Below are 19,368 nucleotides of genomic sequence, written 5' to 3'. Positions count from 1 at the left end.
CTGAACCAGTGCAGGGGTTGGGGCTCTGCAATCCCTTGTCTGAGTGAGAATGGGGAGCAGAGGGAGCGATGGTGTCTGAGAGCTCTCTCACTGTGCTCACAGTTCATAAAGCTGCTGCCTGACCTGCCCCAAGGTGTACCTGCCTTGTTATGCATGGGAAGGTTGAGATTCTTCTGTAGCTTCCACTGGTTAAAGAACAAAAACATCTTGTGCTGGCTGTTTCAGACATAGACTGTGATAATATGAATGACCCAATTCAGGAATCCCAAACCCCCCCAAGCCCTAGCAATTGGAAGTTGCTGAATAGAACTGAGAAGGAAATTGTTTTCCTTCTTATACAATACAAAACAGTTCTGAAAAAGTGTGCCTTCCACTAAAAAAAAAAGAAAAAGAAATTCAACCTCAAACATTTTCATCACATGAATATTAGACAGAGGTATTTAATTCCAGTTGGGGTTTTGGGGGGGGGGGGGGGTTTCTTATGATTTTTTTAAGCATTTGGAAACACTTCATTTCAATTTGGAAGGAATTATTGCTATAGTTACCTTCACCAAAAACATGTACAACATGAAATTAAAAAAAAAATTGAAACAACAAAGTTTAATTGTTGAAATTCTTCTCCTTTTTGATGAAAATCTGTGTTTTCAGGAAACCAAAATCTTCATTCATAAATATTCACTGAGCTCAGCTCTAGTCCTTCTATTTTTGGATTATTTAAAAATTTGAAATCAAGAAGAATTTGTCATCCACTTCAATGTGCTTAGAATTTCTCAGTTACTCATTAATGAATTAATTAATAAACCAAAATATTTAGGTCCTAATGAAGCAAACCCACACTTCAGTTTATACTTCATTTCATTCAATAAATGTTTTCATTTGCTCAAATGCATCTAAAGGAGTGCAGAAACTCACCACATGGTAGGATTCAATTCTTGCTGATGGTAAGAGTCAAAGTCATCTCGCAGGATAATGCTGTCACTGTGCATTTCAGCTGCAAAGAAAAAAAAGCAGTATAGGAAAAGAATCCAGTGTAATCATCCCATGCTTTCTTACCTAAAGAAATGCATTGTAAAGTGCCTTTTAGATTTCTAAAAATCTGCTTTTTAGGTTAAACTACTTATAAAAGCCAGTGCTTCTTATTTACAGGACTTTTTCTTTACTCTGGATAATAGTACCACAAAAAATTAAAAAGTGCCCCCATCATGGAAGTGTGATGGCTATGGAAAGATGGAGTCATCAAGTACACGCTAAATCTTCTAAAAAGTTTTGTTCTGAATTGTTGGTTTTCTGAATGTTTAGGAAAAAATCCTTCCAAATTGAGATTCTGCAAACATGGGCACAAGAATGGATGAGAAGTCCTAATGAGGGTATTACAGATCTTACAGTCAGGGAATACATTTTGACAACTCATAAGTGAAAATCAATGGGTTCACTGGAATTTCTCTGCTGCTATCAGCAGACCTGTCAGTAAAGGTCAATTTATCTAAGGAACATAAACTGTGAGCTATGTTATGCAAATATTTCTCACCACTGTTCTGCAAACTTCCCCAATATTCCACCTAGATTTACTCTCTCATTTATGTATGATGACAAATAAACTCACTTAAAATCCCAGCGCTTTGGCACCTGTGATTGTGTTAGACAGATCCTCCTCTACAAATACTTCCACTAAAGTAATGAAGTAACTGTCACCTGCTATTTAAACTGAGGAAGAATGCCAGAATCTGTCTTGGGTGAATCAAATGGCAGCACAAGGGTTGGTGGATGCAGGGAGCAGCAGTGCCTTGCTCCAGGGTCCACCTGGGAGGTGCACTGGCACAAAACCTTCCTCAGAGCAACCCTGCCCTGCTGTGAGGTGCTGTCCCACACTGAAGGTTATGGGGCAGAGAATCAGAGAATGGTTTGGGTTGAAAGGGACCTTAAAGATCATCTTATCCCAACACCTCTGGCATGGGCAGGGACAGCTCCCACTGTACCAGAGTGCTCAAAATCACATCCAACCTGGCCATGAACACTTCCAGAGATGGGGCATCCACAGCTTCTCTGGGAATCTATTCCAGTGTCTGACCAACTTGACAGCTAATCTAAATCTGCCCTCTTTCATTTTAAAGTCCCTCATTCCCCCTTGTTGTATTACAACAAGCACTTGAAAAAATGCCTCTCCAGCTTTCTTGCAGCCCCTTTAAAGATGCTCTAATGTCTCACTGAAGCCTTCCCTTCCCCAGGCAGAACAACCCCAACTCTTCCAGCCTGTTTCCATAGCAGGGGTGCTCCAGTCCTGGCTCTCTTGCAAACAGATGCTCTAATGCATAACTAGGACTCTAATACATAACTAGGACCAAAAAGTCTGCAGCATGATATACTCACACTGCAAGGAGTCAAAGACAAGAAAGAGAAATAAAAACCAAAATGAAGAAACAACTAATCAGAATTAGATATAATTCATTCAACTTCATATGAATCTCATTTTTATTTGAATTCCTCAGACCTAGTTTAATGTGACTTTACAGATTTTCTACTATAATAAAGTCAATGATTCTGAGTTTAAGTAGTAAGAATGACAAATCACCTACCTAGGTGAGGATGTAAGGGAGCTTCTGTCGGGGCTGTGTAAAACAAAGACACACAGTGCATGAATATTTTCTATCAACAGGGCTCAACTGCAGCATTAAATATCAATTCAGCTTAAAACAAATTGTACAGTATATACTCTCTTAAATCAGTAGTTTAATTGTGAAAAATGTGATAGACCCCAAAAGTTACAAAAATATAATAGGAAAACAAAAATAATTGTTCTCTTAATTAAAACAAGCATTGAAATAAATGAAAGTTAGTACTGGCTTTACAGTAAGGTAAAAAAAGATCAATTCAAGTCTAGAATGATGAGATATTGTAAAAACTAATTTGGATTAAGATTCAATAGCTCAAGGGCTGAAAAAGTGGAAATTAGACTTAACAAAATAAATAGTCTAAGAGAGGTAAAAAATGCCATTTTTGATCTTTTATACTACACTGAACAACATTTTACTGGGAATATTATTGGGAGAAGTAATCCAAATATTCCTAGGGTAACAAGTAGCAGATAACTCTGCAAATCACAATATCAAACACTTATATCCAAGCATGTTTTTGCAGGCAATGCTGATCAATTCCCCAGCAGGTCTCTGCCTCCCAAGAAACACCAGAATGTTGTAAAGACACTGCATGGGGGGCACGTGAAACGGCACAAATTTGTTGAGTAACCTTCTTCCAACACTTTGCAACAGGAGTCTTGGTGCAGCATTACACAAATGGAACCAGACTGCATCTGAAAGGGCACAGCTACATAAAAATATATGTGGAAGTCTACAAGCTGGCTACACAGTGTGTAGGATACCCTATGGCAGCTACCACATTCACAGCCTTGCTGGAACTTAAACCCAAAGTAGGTAACATTTCTTTCATCAAGGCAAAGGGGTGCATATAACCAAGCTCCTGGGAAGCAGCTACCTATTTGTCCATCAGTATCTCAGCCATAGATCTGCATTTCCAGCTGTCTTTTGGACTTTGGTAAAATAGAACCACCAAAAAAAGATAATTTTTTAAGCCAACATTCATTTGATGATCCTGTGTTTTTTGTTGGGCACTGACCTAAATTGCAGCAGTACTCCTGATTTCTTCAGCATATTTGCAATAAATACTGAATTACTGCAATTTCTGTCATACCATCTGACAAATTAAAAATAGATTAAAAATAAACATAAAAATGAGCGCAGCAATCTGTGTAGAGCTCTCACACATAGTCATCTGAATAGAAAGCCCAATACAAATCTCAAGAATTTTGTTTTTCTCTTCCTGCTTAGTCCTTAAATACTGGATTTACAAGGAGCCATGCCATTCTCTAATGAAACTGCAACACTTCATGGAGAAGTAGGTGATGAAGAAGACTGAGCAGTCAACAAATGAGCTATCTGCAGACCAGAAAATGATGGCAAGCAATCTGGATTTACCTTAGACAGAAAACTTCCATTTAACAGACTTACCAGTGAGAGGAGTGACATGTTCTACACCATCCACTAACCATATAAATATATACATTTTTGTGTATAGATATATCTCTCCCCTAATCTTATGTACATATACATATATATGTATGTGTATATATACACACACATGTACATACATGCATACATATATACATTGGCATATATAGGTATGTATGTATGCATTTATATATACACACAAACTGAAAACCACAGAAAACTTTACTGCAGCTGAGAGAAAACACCTTCTTAAGAGTCTGTTGCTGTTCAGAAATCGGAAATATTTTTTCCTTTTCGTGGCTAACTTGCTCCATTTTTACACAAGAAAGTCACCTGTGCTGCTTTGTCTTCCCCAGCAAAAATGCCAATAATGACTCCAGCAATGGTCAAAACCCCTCATCATGCTGGTACAAAATCTGGAGAAATAAAACTATTGCATGTTAAGCTTGGCACTGTCTCCAGAATAGTGCTGGACTGCCCTGGTGAATCCTACAGTGAAAACTGCATTTGTCCCTTGCAGCCCCAGGTACTGTGTTTCTCCCCGGGAATGTGTAAATTTCACTTTTAAAAATTATTTGCACAAAAAAATGGATCAAACCGGACTAACTGAATAATTTCCCAGATCGAGCAACACCAACTGTTCTGTATTTTGCCTGCAGGAAAAGAAGCACATTATGGCATGGGATTTGTAATACTCCTGTAATACTCCTGTTCCAAGAGGCTAGGTTTAAAATAAAATCTCTGTCCCTGATGTCTGAATCCCTCCTTCTCAGTAGTTCCAGGGCAGTTCTGGGGGGTGATCTGCTGTGAGCACAGGGGTGGCTGAGAGCCATCGTGCCAGTGCTCCCCTGCGAGGAGCGTGGCTGTGCCAGCACACACCATGGGCAGACTCAGCTGCCCAAGCAAATTTCATTTGAAAATAGCTCAACAGGAAGAGACCACCTTCTCCAAGGAGAGCAGTTCAGAGCTCCAAATGAGAAGGGTATCATTGTGGTATCATTCACCCCAGGTTGTTTGGCACGGCTCTTTTTCAAAGAGGCTTTCTCCAGACAAGGAGACACACTGTCATGAATGAAATGATTTCAAATTATTGCAAAATTTCAGCATTCAGCAAAAAGGCACAGGCATAGCACAAACTTGGCATCTTTACATTTGCAAATTGACTTCACCATTATTTAATAAAACTGGCTGTTTATGGGATTAAAAAATACAGACTTGGGATCTGAGATTTTTCCCTGAAATGGCTCTTCCACCATATGCATGGTACATTGCACACCAAAACTGTGACCAACAGAATGAAAGGAAATAAATTGTGCAGGTCCATACTAATGCTACTGATCAATCATTTAAAAATTAGAGGTGAAACTAAGCAAACACTTCATGTTAGACAAAAATGTTGTTACAAGTATAGACTTTATGCTGGGGAGAGGTTTCCTAAATCTTTACAGGATCTAAGAAGCCCAAGTATTTTTGCCTCAGGTATTCTGATTGTAATTCAAATTCCTGAGCTGAATATGAGAAAAGACTGTGAGGGTACCATTCAATGAGTGACAAACATAGACTTTATTCTCTCTATGAATAATTTCTGTATTGCATTTTATATTTCATTGCAAAACAACAGCACTGGGATGATCTTCAATTGTATTTAAGGCCCACAAATAATAGAAATTCAAAACATTACACAAAACTAATTGTAGTTTTTAAAATATTAGTTATAAAAATTGTAGTTGTTTTAAAATATTTTCCAATCTGCCTTTCTAATCAATTTATAGAACTACTTACTTTAAAATAACATGGATTTTTCTATAAGCCATACAGTGGGGCTCAAGTCAAATGAAGTTTTTTTGTACAATATGACAAAGATAAAAGAAATGCTACAGTGCAGAGTAGCTATACAGTGCAAAGATATAAATTTATAATTTAAAAGGAATTATACAATACTTCAGACTGAGAGGGAAAAAGAAAGACCATCTCAGTTCATATTTTAAACCATTATTCACTTTGTTAGATGTTCCTTAGGCACATGGTTGCATGGTTTTAAATTTAGACCCAGTATTTGTGTGGCTCCAAAATGCATCTTAGCTTGAATGAGAATGTTGTACCTTTTTAAAAAGTAAAGTAAATGAATTTATTATTTGATTTTCAACCAGCACCCTGGGAATATACAGAGCTTTACAAGAGATGAATTGTACTGAGCAAAGAATGGAAGTGAGCTCAACTGAGGTCACAATCTAAGAGGTATCAGCAAATACAATATGAGGAAATGTAAGGAAATGTAGAGTGCTTGCCTTGTCTTACAAGACAGTCCCTTTGGCAAGGAAAAGCAGAGAAGAAAGGATGCAATACAAAGTGATTCAGAGAGAGAAAGGCCACAGTCAAACTGAAAGCATGAGAATCTTGAGGAAGATAATGGGAAATTCAAAAGTCAATGGGGACATTGTAGAGCTCTGTGTCACTGGGATGAGGGAGAATGGAGGAATGTTTTGGAGTAAAAGGTTAAATTTTTCTGTGGGTGAAATAAGGCTGCTGAAAGGTTAAGCCAATTTAAATATGCCCCTTTTTGGTTAAACTGGAAGGGGGGGAAATATTAAAGTAGTGGGAAGGGAATGTCATCTTCTAGAAACTGGAATGTGAGGAGGAAAGAAACAATTTTGGTGGTCTTGTCAGTGAAAAAATAAAAGCCAAAATCATTAAACATGGTGATAGTCAACTCTTAAGTAACATTAGTCCCCATTCAGATAAAAAGAGGAAGCATAAGGCAAATTAAACACAGAAACATCAATTTGTACTATTGACAGTCATATTCCATAGAGTTCTGGGGTCAAGACTGTGTATAGGTAGAAAATGCAGCATAAGAAAATATTCTTAAAACCCACTAAAAATATAAATATACCTTTTTTTTTTTTCTCAGAACCCTGAACTTTGTGTGTTTTTTAATATAAAGGGCAAGTGAATTACAGTGACACAAATGCCTGCATGCTCCCAGACAAACACTGTGCTCAGAGTTCTGCAGCCAGGGGCCATCAGCTGTTGCTCATCAATTCAGGACAAATGAGGTGTGCAGAGAGGTGTCTTCTGTTTTGCAGATTATGAAATCTAATCTCCTTGTCATTAGCAGCCAGATGAAGATAAAAAGGGAAATAAATGCTTTTATTTAGACTCCCTCCAATACTTTCTCTCTACTGGTAAACAAGGTTGCTGCTGAATGATGGAGGCTGAGCATCCCCCAGGGAGAGTCAGTGAGGTGCCCGAGGGCTGGGTTATTCTTGCTAAAACATGAACTGGGGAGCTTCACACCAGCTCTACTCTCCAGTCCTCTGCTCTGTAAAATACTGCTCTGAGAGCTTGTAAAATTCAAGCCTGAGATCTTGAAATCTGGTTTGCATATTTTTTTCCAGTGTTCCTAAATTTTACAAGGCACAAAATACACCTAAAAGGTCTTGCACAAACATTCAGGCAAAAGTTCTCAAATAAAAGACAGTCTGGACCAATTCTCAAGATATTCTCAGAAATAAATATGAATCACAATACTAAGCTTACCTTATTTTCCATTTATTTAACTATTACAACGAGTTAAATATATGGTTTATTAAATATATTTTTACTGGCAAGAATATCATCACTCATTATGATCCTTATTTATCCTTAAAAGCATTGACAAGACAGCTACCCTTTCCAGATTCTTCTATATAGTTTTTATTTCTGTTGGGGTTTTTCCTGTTTGTTCTAGCTTAACTTTTTCTATGAAAATTTTTATGTCTCCTTTCTTCAGTAGAATTCTCATAAAATTTAAAGCTTACATCAGCTCTCAAACATCAGCTCTCCCTAGCTTCCTAAAATATGTATTATATTCTGAACACAAAGCTTTTAAAGCAATTATTTTACTTTCTTTGGTGTCTTTCCCTATGGCATCATTTCTTACTACATTTACATTATACACATGGCATTGCCATCCCTTAACACCACCCTTTATCATCCTCTAATTCTTTTCAAAATATAAAAAATCACTTTCCTTTTACTGCACAAATTCCATTAACTCTATCAGGATTTATTAATGTACATCTGAGAGTGGACAACCACAGTAAACATGATTTTTGAGATTCCTTGCTACTTTCACATCTTCCTGTATATCCTTTTTACTAAACATTAGGAAGTCTGATACCACCTCCAGTGAACATACTTATTAAGAAGATGTCCTGTAATAAATCTATGAAATTGCCCTGTGGTTTTATTTTTCTTTACTTAATATGTCCCATCATTCAGGGCCTGATTTAAGTATAGTAATGTTTAGGGCTAGAAACAGACTATAAAACCTCATTTATGTCAATCTACCTTGCTGTTTTGCATATATATTAATATGATATTTGCATCTAAATAAATTCACTAATTCTTCCTGAAAGAATCCTTTGTTTACATGAGTGGTGTTGATGAAAATTGAATAAATGAAGTAAGGTCTACTTCAAAGAAAGCTTCTTTTCTTTGAATAGGAAAATTAATTCTAATAGTATAAGGATGATAATAGTATGCAGTGGTTAGAGATTAATGCAATGCACACTGTGCTGAAGAAATAAGAACAAAAAGGCAGAGAGCCTGGAAGGGGTGGGAGCAAGGGTAATGGGCAATGCAGTGGTTGAATATCCAAGTCAAGGAAACTGTGTCTGAGCTAGGAAACCAAGGGGGAAGAAGCCATGGTGAGGATAAAAATGTGTGAGCAGAGCCAAGAGAAAAACTGAGAATGCTGCACATCAGTGTTGCAGGGAAATCTGATCACAGCTGTCACACGCTGCCCATGCCCACAGAGCAGCACCTCTGGGTGATCCTTGCTAAGCCAAATCCAGGGCTTGCAGAGGCACTGCAGTGACAACACACACTCTAGGGGTGGCTCTGAAGTGACTGTGTGCAAAGCAAAGGGAATTGCTGGGAAATCCATGGGAAAGAAAACAGTTGTAAGGGTGTGGGAGACTGTGGCAAGGCAGGGAAGCTGAAGGCCCTTTCAGGGAGCTGGTGCAGGCCATGGCTATGGATGGGAGGAGGAGGCAGCAAAGGGATTGTCACAGCTTTGCAGCCAGTGGGACATCTCAGCATCCTTTGTACTCTGAATACAACAAATACCCAAATTCTATTTTCTCCTTGTTCTGCAGAGTTCTTGTGAACTCAGGAACAGCAAACAGTAACATAAGGACTTACTGTTCTAACCAACATAAGTGTTGCTAAAATGTTGATCTGAGGTTAGGTTATGCTCCAAAATTGCAGAACTGTAAAGCAGAGAAGGGTGAAAGAATAAAAATTTCTTTTGTCAGCTCTCCCACTAAAATCTCAGTGAACAGAACGTCTGAAGAAGGATTGTCAGGTCTGTATAGATGGATATCTACCAGCTTGCCTCTGCTTACCAAGGTATTTTCTTCTAGCACGGAGAAATCTTGTTGCTTTGGCCATATTCTCCATTTCTCGTTGCCAGTTCTGACACTGACAATCATTTATTTCCCTTCAGCTTGCTTGTGCATGGCTTTCACCATCCTGGTCACTGCCAGCTCTCTGTCACTGCCATCAATGTGACTCTCACTGCCCTCTCCCTTCCCTACCTGTTCTGGCTGCCCCAGACTGCCTTTGGCTCTGGGTTGCTCACTCTGCAGTTATGCCTTGGAGATTTTAATCTGTTTCTGTTCTGGCTTTTGTCACTTTACACTGGATACTCTGCATATTCACTTTTCCACTCTTGACTCACATCCATCCAGGAAGCAGCCTGTGTGAGACACCCTCCCCATCATCCTCAGCACATCCCAAATTCTGATCCTGCCAACACTTCTGTTCCAGGTCCCCACACACCAGTCACTGAAACACTGCACTTCCCCACTCCCATTACAGGTGCACAACCTGTTAATTAACCTCCTTTTAATTTTTCCTGATGTTCTTCCTTCCCCACAGCAAAAACCGTGGCTGGCCCAATCACTTTCCATCCAGACCACCATAACACTCCCTTCTCATTGCCAGCACTGTGTTATACATTTCTATTTCCTCCAAAGTACAACCAACATCCTAGCCTTCTAGCTGACAGTTTTTCACCTCTCTGAATCCCTCTTCTTACTTCCACTGAGCTACAATAAAAGTGAAAACTTGAATATTGAAGTTGGAAGTTGAAATATTTTTCCTTCATTATCACAGAGATACTATTGATACTTTATAAGAATAACTCAAGTTATGCTCCTGAAATAATGCTCAACAGCTTTTTATTGCAAAAACCATATTGCCAAACTCATAGGGAAAAATCCCAACCTTATAGCTCCAATGCTCCCAAGAGATGTGTTGTATGGGATTTTCACTTGTGTGTTAATATGACAACACATTTCCCATTTTAAAATCTTTATTTTAAATCATTTGGCCTATGTTTCATTGTTTCTTTTCACATGGAAATATCACTGGAATTTTCCTGATATAACTGGAAATTCCTTTCTCTCCTGTACCAAAAATGATGGATACCTTCTCTACTTCTCACTGTCTTAATGAAGCATGTTCAAAGCAAAGTACTGTTTGCAGACAACAGATGACAACAGGACATTTACTTTTTAGGTTATTCATTGAAAGGGTAAGCTGTGAAAACAATTAGATTTTTAAAGTTTGTGTAAGTCAAACATTTTGCTTAGCTATAAAAATGATCAAATGTTGTATGTGACAGGCAAAAATTCAGTGGCCTACTTTCACAAAAAGGGAAGGCATATTTTTCACATGTACATGTGTGAGCTGGATAGTAAACAAAGCTTTTGCTGCAGCCATATTGCTTAAAGTTAATACATTGAGGGTTAAAACTCAGCTGGTGGCCTTGACAGAAAAGAAATGTTGGCTATTACAGGCTGATTTCAGGCATATGCATAATGCTATTTAAAGTTTTGCATATTCCCCAACACTTAGCAGAGAGGAAAAGTGGGATTCCTGGATAGACAGTGGGAAGTATGGATTCAAAGAAATCAAATCAAAGTTTCAGGAATGATAATAAGATCCTGATTCGAGGTTTTCTATAGAATAGCTTTCATGAAGAGTAACACTGACATGCAGGTACAATGGAAAACCACATTTGCCAGATATTTTTAGAATTATGGTGACTCTTACCTCCCTGTTCACACAGCTGTTGTGCTAAGGCATCCTTGAATATAACTTGGCCCCTATGAGTAGCTGTAGCCCTGTGAACAAAAAAAAGACAACAATAAATAATATAAACTTATTTATACATGTATAATAAATAATATAAACTTATTTATACATGTATATGTGTATCTTTATGCATGACTAATCAAATCAGAAGTCCCATTCTGCTTTCTTTCTGTGTTCTTATTTTTGTGCTCTTCTAAATTTATAGGATAAATTGCAGTGATAATTTTGTGCATAGCAAAAGAAAATTCCTAAACCAAAATGGTTTGGTTGGTGATAAAAATCACTGGCACATAATGAAGGATGTCTTTGACATATATCTGTAGCTGCACATAGAAGGATGTCTTTGACATTTATCTGTAGCTGCACATAGAGTTTCTATATTTGAGGCCTCAAAAGTTTTGTCTAAAGAATAATTAATTCCCATTAATGACCCACAGCTAGAAGGCATGAAATGTACCACAAAAGTTGTCATTGCTTCCTCATGATCAGGTAGAAATATAATGCAATGTGATTTGTTTTTCTCTTACAGAGCTCTCATGTTAGCAGTAATTGTTTTAGTTTCTTTCCAGTTATTCATTTAATCCGTCTTTTCCAAGTGCAATACTTCACAACATCAGTTTTATCTCAGAGATTTCAAAACCTTTCAGTATTTGCAAGTGTTGTATCTGAAGTCTGATTTCTTTCAGCCAAAGTTCTTCCAATATCTGTCTAGACTCATGCACACTCTTCATACATGTTCTTTAGCCTTTCTCTAACTAATATTAATGGGCTCAGTATAGATCCATGTGAAGTTCTTGAAATGGTCTCTCAGTTGAACAGTAAGATGCTGAAAGCTCCTTTATGAGTGCAGTTTCTCAGCCAGCAGTGTGGCCCCTCTAATGGATCATGCCTAGCTTGCTTATGAAATGTCAGAAAAGACCAGAAAGGAATGGTGTGAAAATGAAAATCAAAATACATTCTATTTTACTTGGCTACTAGGCCAGTTACCCTGAAAAGGAAGCAGAATAAAAGTAACATATCTAATACTAAATTTTTCAGATACAGTGGATGCCCAGGGTGAACTCATCTTCAAACTGTCAGAATACAAATAGGAGTAAAGGAAAACTTCTCTGGGACCAACTTTGCTTTCTGTACATGTAGGAAAACTCTGTTTACACCAATGTGTGTGTCCTGAAATGCAAACTATGCTGACCTCATGCTCCTAGGGCTTTTAGACACTCTCTTCCTCTGCCTGAGGAAGGAGAGTTGTGTTGTTTTTTCCCACCTTGGACTTTCAGAGGCTGATGTAAAGCTGGAGCCTTGCCTCACCTGGCAGTGACAGTATTCTGGCCACAGCCCCAGGATCACATCACCAGAGTGAGGTTTTGGTTGCACTCCCTACCATGTCCCCCATTGCAACTATTTTAGGATTTTCAGTACTTTCATAAAATACAGCAGAACTTCATGCTATAGTTCTACATTAGCATTTCTATATCTGCTGACAAGACCAGTGACCATGCTAAGTACAGAGTAAAATAAAAACAAATACACTGCTCCAGCAGATAAAGGCAAGAGAGCTGAGGCATTAAGTCTCATTTAAAACTATGAAATAAATAATTTATTTAAGCTCTGTTGTGAGGAATATGAATGAAACTATATGATCACTACATGCATTTCTGCAATTTACCACACAGGTTCATTCAATCATGCAAGTCAGAATTGGACCAAACAATTTCCAAAATCAAACATGTGCCCAGATTTCTTTAGAAGGACCAGATATGGTGGCTTCCTCTGGCAGCTGAAATGGCAGGGCATCCACAGCCAGTTTTGTGGCCAATGCAGCACCAAGAGACAGGTTTTGCAGATGTGTTTCATTGTGGAAATTTTATGTATCGAGCTTAACATACAAGAAAAAGGCACACCTAAGGCACAAAAGGTATTTTGTACAACAGTTCTATCCCCCAAGCTGTCAAGGTGGAAGAGAGGACTCTTTGCAGACAGTGGGAAAGAAAACTTTTATTAGCAGTGGACCAGGACTTGAGAGATGCTGTTTATGCAGCAGCCCAGGATACAATTCAGAATGTACACAACAATGATGGCAACCAGAGCATTCCTTTATGAGGCAGAGAAGAGCAAACCCTTGGAACACAGACCTCATGCAGAGGAGAGCTCGAGTATGTGTCTGAATGCACACAAACACCAAGTAATACCAATAATACCAAACCCTGCACTGTTTACTGGATCTCTGCGTGCGTGTGAGAAAAAGAGGATTTGGGCAGAGAGCCAGCACCCAGCTGAATGATCAGCATCTTTCTGTGCCTGTCATCCCTTGCTTGACAATGCAGACCAGGAGCCAAGTGCTGCTGTTCCATAGCAGGAGAGATCTGCACCCTGGGGCCAGGAGTGCAGTGCAGGAGGGGCACTGCCTGCTGCAGCCTGAGCTCCTGGCACCTTTGTCCTGCCATGGGCATAAGTGCAGCTTCAGAGACTTGCTGAGGGTGCTGCTACTGCCACTTTAGCAGTATTGTCTGCTCCATTTTCTCTGGACTTGTGCTTTCTTAGTGGAGCAAATGAAAATAATGCAGCACAATTATGCAGGAACTGAGCTACTTCTAGAAAGAAGTTCAAAATATACTTTTAAAATATACTTTTTCTGTATTGATGTTTCTTTGGTGATGTTCTTACCTGACAGGTGAGGTTCACAGAACAGGATTATGAATTTGGATTCTTTTCTATAAAGCCATGTAAAATACCCAAACTCAATTCCTATATTCACACTCATATGAAGACTACGTAATATTTATAATAATTATTACAAAAATGATACTGGCAATGCCTGAAAGAGACTCTACTAAAGAAAGAAAGTTATTCAACTATTAACTCTGGGGTTTTGCTTTTTTGACATATATGTGTAACAAAACAAAACAAAACAAAAAAAAAAAAAAATATATATATAAAATATATATATGCAGTAACTTAACTGAATATTGTGCTTTTTTGAACAGTTTGAACAGTTTCTATGCTGTCTTAAATGTAGTTAAATATTGCTTAGAGGAAGGGCACTTACTAACTACTATTTGGTGTTACTCCACACCAGTTTATAGTCCCATTCTGACATTGTCTGCTATTTATTCCCAACTACAGGGCAAGTGACTAATCAGACCTAATGTGTCAGTCAGCCAAAAGGTAAGATGCATGTTCCATATGTCCCCAGAGAAAATTCCAAGTAGGAATTAATCTTTCCAAAGGGATGAGAATTACAAGAAAAATGGGAGACATCCCATCCTGTTCCCAGAAGAGGAAGATCCTGACGTGGCAAGTGAGAGTTTTGAAAGAAAAACAACTGAGAGGTAATAAAGTTCCTCTTTGTATTAACCTCACTCTTCCATTAGCCTAGATCTATTTGTGTGCTTGGGGCTATGCAAGAGGGGATGAACTGCTTACAGAGGAATAAAGAGGAATAAAGAACTGCTTACAGAGGAATAAAGAGCAACACAAAAAAACTACATCAGGTGCCAAGGTTCACTGGCAGCTCAAGGCATTGCTACCTCAAACATCAATTACAGAAGTTTTTAAAAGAATTTTTCTCCCTAAACCACAACTATTTGAGTTAAAATCAGATGCCAATAAGGATGCTTGGTGCTTGTTCTGCCCTTACAGAGATGCTTGGCCGTCTGCACCTTTCCCTGCTAAGGGAAGGCACTGGGACAAATTCATGTGAAAGGGGGTTTCAAAAAGCCTCAGGGGCCCTACAGTAAAACACCTCATCTCATGGTGCACCAAAGAGGGTTTTCTATAGGATCAAAGAAAGGGAGGTTATTTCTTACCTCACTAGCAGAGTTTAACCTTGTGCCCCCTACTAATGGTTAGTGGCTGCTTGTACTCGAGGAAATTCAGGGTGCCATCCACAACCCTGGCTCTAGGAAAATCAGTGAGTGACTGTAGGAAGCTGAGATTGCTCTTCCCCAGCCCCACAGTGGTGCCCCCTGAAACCAGGTCTGATGCCAGCACAGACTGTGTTGCTTCCCCACCACTGCAGGGGACACAGCTGATGCTAGGCAAGTTATGAGCCTGGGCTGGAGCAGAAAATAATTATGCACATCTAATGATTGCTGTTGGCATTTTGTGTTGAAGTACCTCATAATTCACATTGACCTTATTACATGGATTGCTAGCATGGTCTTGTTAACAGGTTGCATTTTGGAGAGAGTGTTTTGGCAAGGAGAGCACAGGCAGGAGGCTACATGGGACTGACCCTTGTGTGCTGCCTGTGCTGCCTGGCTCTGCCAGCTCCACCTGTGCAAAGGACACACAGCCACACTGCCCAGAGGTGGATGGTTGCCCTGCTTATGCAAATCAATGGGTTGATTTTTGATGCATTGTTAAATTTGCATGATCATCTCTGTAGGGTTGTCTTGTTTAACCCACTGTCTTTAAAAAATATATTCTCCTCCAATATTGCCTAATTAAGGGATCTCTGAATAAAATAACTTAAAAGCAGGATGGAGAAGAGGCCTTCAGGAGCATGGGGCTGTGTTGTGCACAACCTTTCATGGTGGGAGTGTGAACCATTTTCTTCCAGTGCCCTGCAAAGGTGGATTATTGACCATTTACTATGTGTTATGAGGTGAGGTCAGGCTGGGGTGCATTTTGGGTTGTGTTTCCTACCAGGGCTGGAAGCTTCAGTGACAATTTCTCCAAGAGCAGTCAGACTGACATGTCAAACCTGACTGGGAGATGATGCTGGGGCCAGCAGGGAAAATGCACAGAGCCCTCCTGGCTGTTGATCCAAAGGCACTTGGGTGGGAGGGTTCCATCCTCTGGTTAAATGCCTCCAAGTTGTTATTTCAGTTTTCACTTGACATGCAAGTTCAGTCTAATTAAAGCAGCAGAAATGAGATCTCTGTGTTCTGAAATACACATTTTGACTCTGCTTTTCTCTCCCTGTCCTCAATGGTTTCCTCACTGAGATGTTATAGAGAAAGTCATCTGTCCTGACCATATTCAGCTGAAATTGTCAGGGAAATTTGGCAAGTAAGATGCAATTACTTATGTAGACATTTGTTCAGGAGACTGGAATTGGCACACTTGCTCTAAAAACCTCAATCAGAGGTGAAAATTCTTCAGGGGGAAAGGACTAAAATGGTCAGCAAAAGCCAGGGTGTGTGCTAGAGGGCCAAGAACAATAATTTAATTTGGGGCAACTGTCCTGAGCTGAAGTTTGTGGTTCGCATGAATAAATTATATAAATAAATAATTACCATTAATAACTTACTTCATGGGTGAGCCTTCACACAGGGTAAATGCAAGAGGAACAAGTGCCCCCTGGCTTTGTCTTTTGTCTCTGAGTTTATCTTTGGGTGTTGTGGGGAAAGGGGACCCAAGTCAACCTGAAGATTGATTAAAGACTGATTTAATAAATATTTAAGAACTTTCTTTGAAAAAGATTTGAATAAAACATTCTCAAATAGAAAATAAATGAGAAGGGCCTTCAGAAATTTTGTTCCAGTAACTGAAGAGAAAGATGGAGAGCATTTCTTGCAAAAGCATGTGGTGACAGAACAATGGGGAGTGACTTCAGACTGAAAAGAGGGGAGGTTTAAAATCGATATTAGGAAAAAAAATCTTTACTGTGAGAGTGGTGAGGCACTGGAACAGGCAGGCCATTCTGTGGTTCTATTTTAGATTTTATAATTATAATCCATATTATAATAGAGAGGATGGATCTAAGACTACAACACTGGAAACAGAGGGGTGCACAAGCACCTCCAGCCCCTACACATTACAATTTTTAACTCTTTTGTTGTCCTAAAGAACACCAAACTTTTGTTTGGTTGCAAGGTGCATGTACAAAAGATGGAGACAACATAACAATGTGTATACCTTAGAAAAGAGGTAAAAAAGTAAGACTTATCATTTGAAATTGTATATATAAACACTTTCATTGTCCTTTCTCTTCTGTTTCAGAGAATAAAAAGATGTGGGTTTTTTAAAAATTCTGCCTTGTTTTATGTGACTGGAATGCTTAGAAGTTCTTGCTAACTGAAAGCAGATTAGGACAATACTTTCTTCCCAGCTACAGGAAATCCAACATTTTCATTAGTATTTTGCATTGTGTGATTATAAAGGAAAGCAAATTCTATTTTTTCTACACTTGAAATAAAGGGTTATTGCAGTGGCATCTGCCAAGCAGAGAGCTCATATAAATAATAGAACAAGCATCCATTGTCTCTCTACTGACACAGTGCCAACAACTAGATCCCTGTTTTCTACCTTTTTCAGTCTTTGGGAGAAGACTCTGTCCTTTTTTTAGGTTTTGCAATCTATTGTACTTTATAATTTAGTGAAACATCAATTGGATGAATTTTAGATTTTGATTGCATTGAATATTTTAAACTATTTTAAATCTATATTTAACCTTAAGCTAATGAATATATTGCAATTTTTTGGTATTAAAAAATTACTGCTTTTCCTAAATTTTGCTTATGCAGTCTTTTAAAGCCTATATTCAAGGAAGATATTATTCAATCACCTAAATTATCTTTCAAGAAGAACAACATTTGTCTTTTCCAGTATGAAAAGAAGAAATGCTGCAGTTACTGTGGATTTTAAAGTTCTTGAAATCCCTAAATGAACACTGAGATATGAAGTAAATGATCTTGCAGTCAATGTGTGCTTTCAGACTGATCAGTTTGGCAGTGCTGATCACCTGGGGGGAGTTCAGCAGAGGCCACAAGGATGGGCTGGCTGGAGCACAAGGATGGTCTGGGCTGGAGAACATCCCCTGTGAGGAGGAGGGAGAAGCTGAGGGAGCAGGGCTCATTGAGCCTGCAGAAGAGGTGATTTGGGGGGGACATGGCAGCAGCCACCAAAGGAACTTGTGCAGCTCTTCTCCATCACGGCTGTGCTTCAAAACCAGACTGGATTAAAGTCCTGAGCAACCTGGTCTGGCCCTACTTAGAGCAGGATTTTGGACTAAAAAGGGATCCTGAGATCCCTTCCAGTCTGCATTTAACTGCAGAACCCTCATTCTAAGGTTTTGTATATCTGGTAAAAGCAAAGAAATGAAAGCAAGGTTTGCATCTGCTCAGATTAATCAACACTTGAGAACTGATTTTCACAGAACAGAAGAATTAACCAGTTCATTATGTTTAATGCTTTGCATGAATATTTGTATTGATTCTCTCTAATCTTGGGGGATATCTCAAAGTATCCAACCAGAAGTGCCAAAGGTTTTACATGATCCCAGAAAACCAGGAGTTTACAGGTAGTTGATGCTCTGGGGTTTTCTGATATGGTACATTTTTAAATGAAAGCTTGTAATAAATAGCATACTCAGCTAACACAAAGAAAACTTAAAAACATTGAAAATTAAAAATAAAAAAAAGAAATAGCATATAAGATGCTGGGATGAAAACAACATTAGTTTTAAAAGATCCTAAATAACGGGGAAAAGGATGATATCAATGCCAGCTTTTCATTTCACTGCTCTCATGCCATCTGTACTCACTATCCATTTCCTAGTTAAGGTTTCTTCAGTCTGCTCAAACCTGATTTAGCTGCCCACTGCTCCCAAAGGACATTCCCACTAGCTGTGGATGAGCTGGACTACATAAAAATCTGGATCCTTATCCCCTGTATTTGCTTTACAATCCCCACAAAGAAATCTTCAATAGCCAAATTAATTCCCTTTCTTAAAAACAACCAATTTCAGCATTAATTACAGATATGTAACTGGTGCATCCACAGTGTGTGAGTCAGCTCACAAGGGAAGGATAAAACCTGCCTCTTTAGCCTAATGCTAGAAAAATAATACAGCAAAAATCAAAATTTCCACAGACTGCACCCCACAGCACATGGGACAGGTTTCCCTTCCTAAAGCTTCACCAAACTCTGAAATATTACACTCCTTGTCTAATGTTTCTTTCAGGCTCCTCACCAACCTGAATGTTTTTAGAGGACTGAAAAACAAATGAAATATAGTAATCTTTCACAGACTGATCAAAATCAAACTAAGAGAGAACCTAATACAGTTGTTAGTGAAGAATTGTTATTCTTGCTGTGAATGTGGTGAACCTCTGAAAAAAAAATGCAGGGTCACTAATCATACAAAGGACAGTTATTTCTCCTGCATGGTTTTTAATTTTCATCCAGATTTATGAGTTGGAAGAAAGTACATATCCCTGAAGACCATACTAGCTTACAAACAGAAATAGGCAGG

The 19,368-nt window shown here is 38.7% G+C and overlaps 1 protein-coding gene across 2 annotated transcripts in view; it reads right to left on the bottom strand.

The window, feature by feature from the left end:
- The window catches only part of RELN (reelin), a 284,556-nt gene that overhangs the window by 158,988 nt on the left and 106,200 nt on the right, over positions 1-19,368 (bottom strand). For both annotated transcript variants that reach the window (XM_077179117.1, XM_054631807.2), the window contains exons 4-6: positions 11,127-11,197; positions 2,574-2,606; positions 913-991 (exon numbers count right to left, since the gene is read on the bottom strand). In XM_077179117.1, the coding sequence (XP_077035232.1) occupies positions 913-991; positions 2,574-2,606; positions 11,127-11,197 (183 nt within the window). The remainder of the gene's footprint in view (positions 1-912; positions 992-2,573; positions 2,607-11,126; positions 11,198-19,368) is intronic.

This window comes from Agelaius phoeniceus, chromosome 5 (assembly GCF_051311805.1).
Source record: "Agelaius phoeniceus isolate bAgePho1 chromosome 5, bAgePho1.hap1, whole genome shotgun sequence".
NCBI classification, from domain to species: domain Eukaryota; kingdom Metazoa; phylum Chordata; class Aves; order Passeriformes; family Icteridae; genus Agelaius; species Agelaius phoeniceus.
This window is presented reverse-complemented; position numbering and strand designations above follow the sequence as displayed.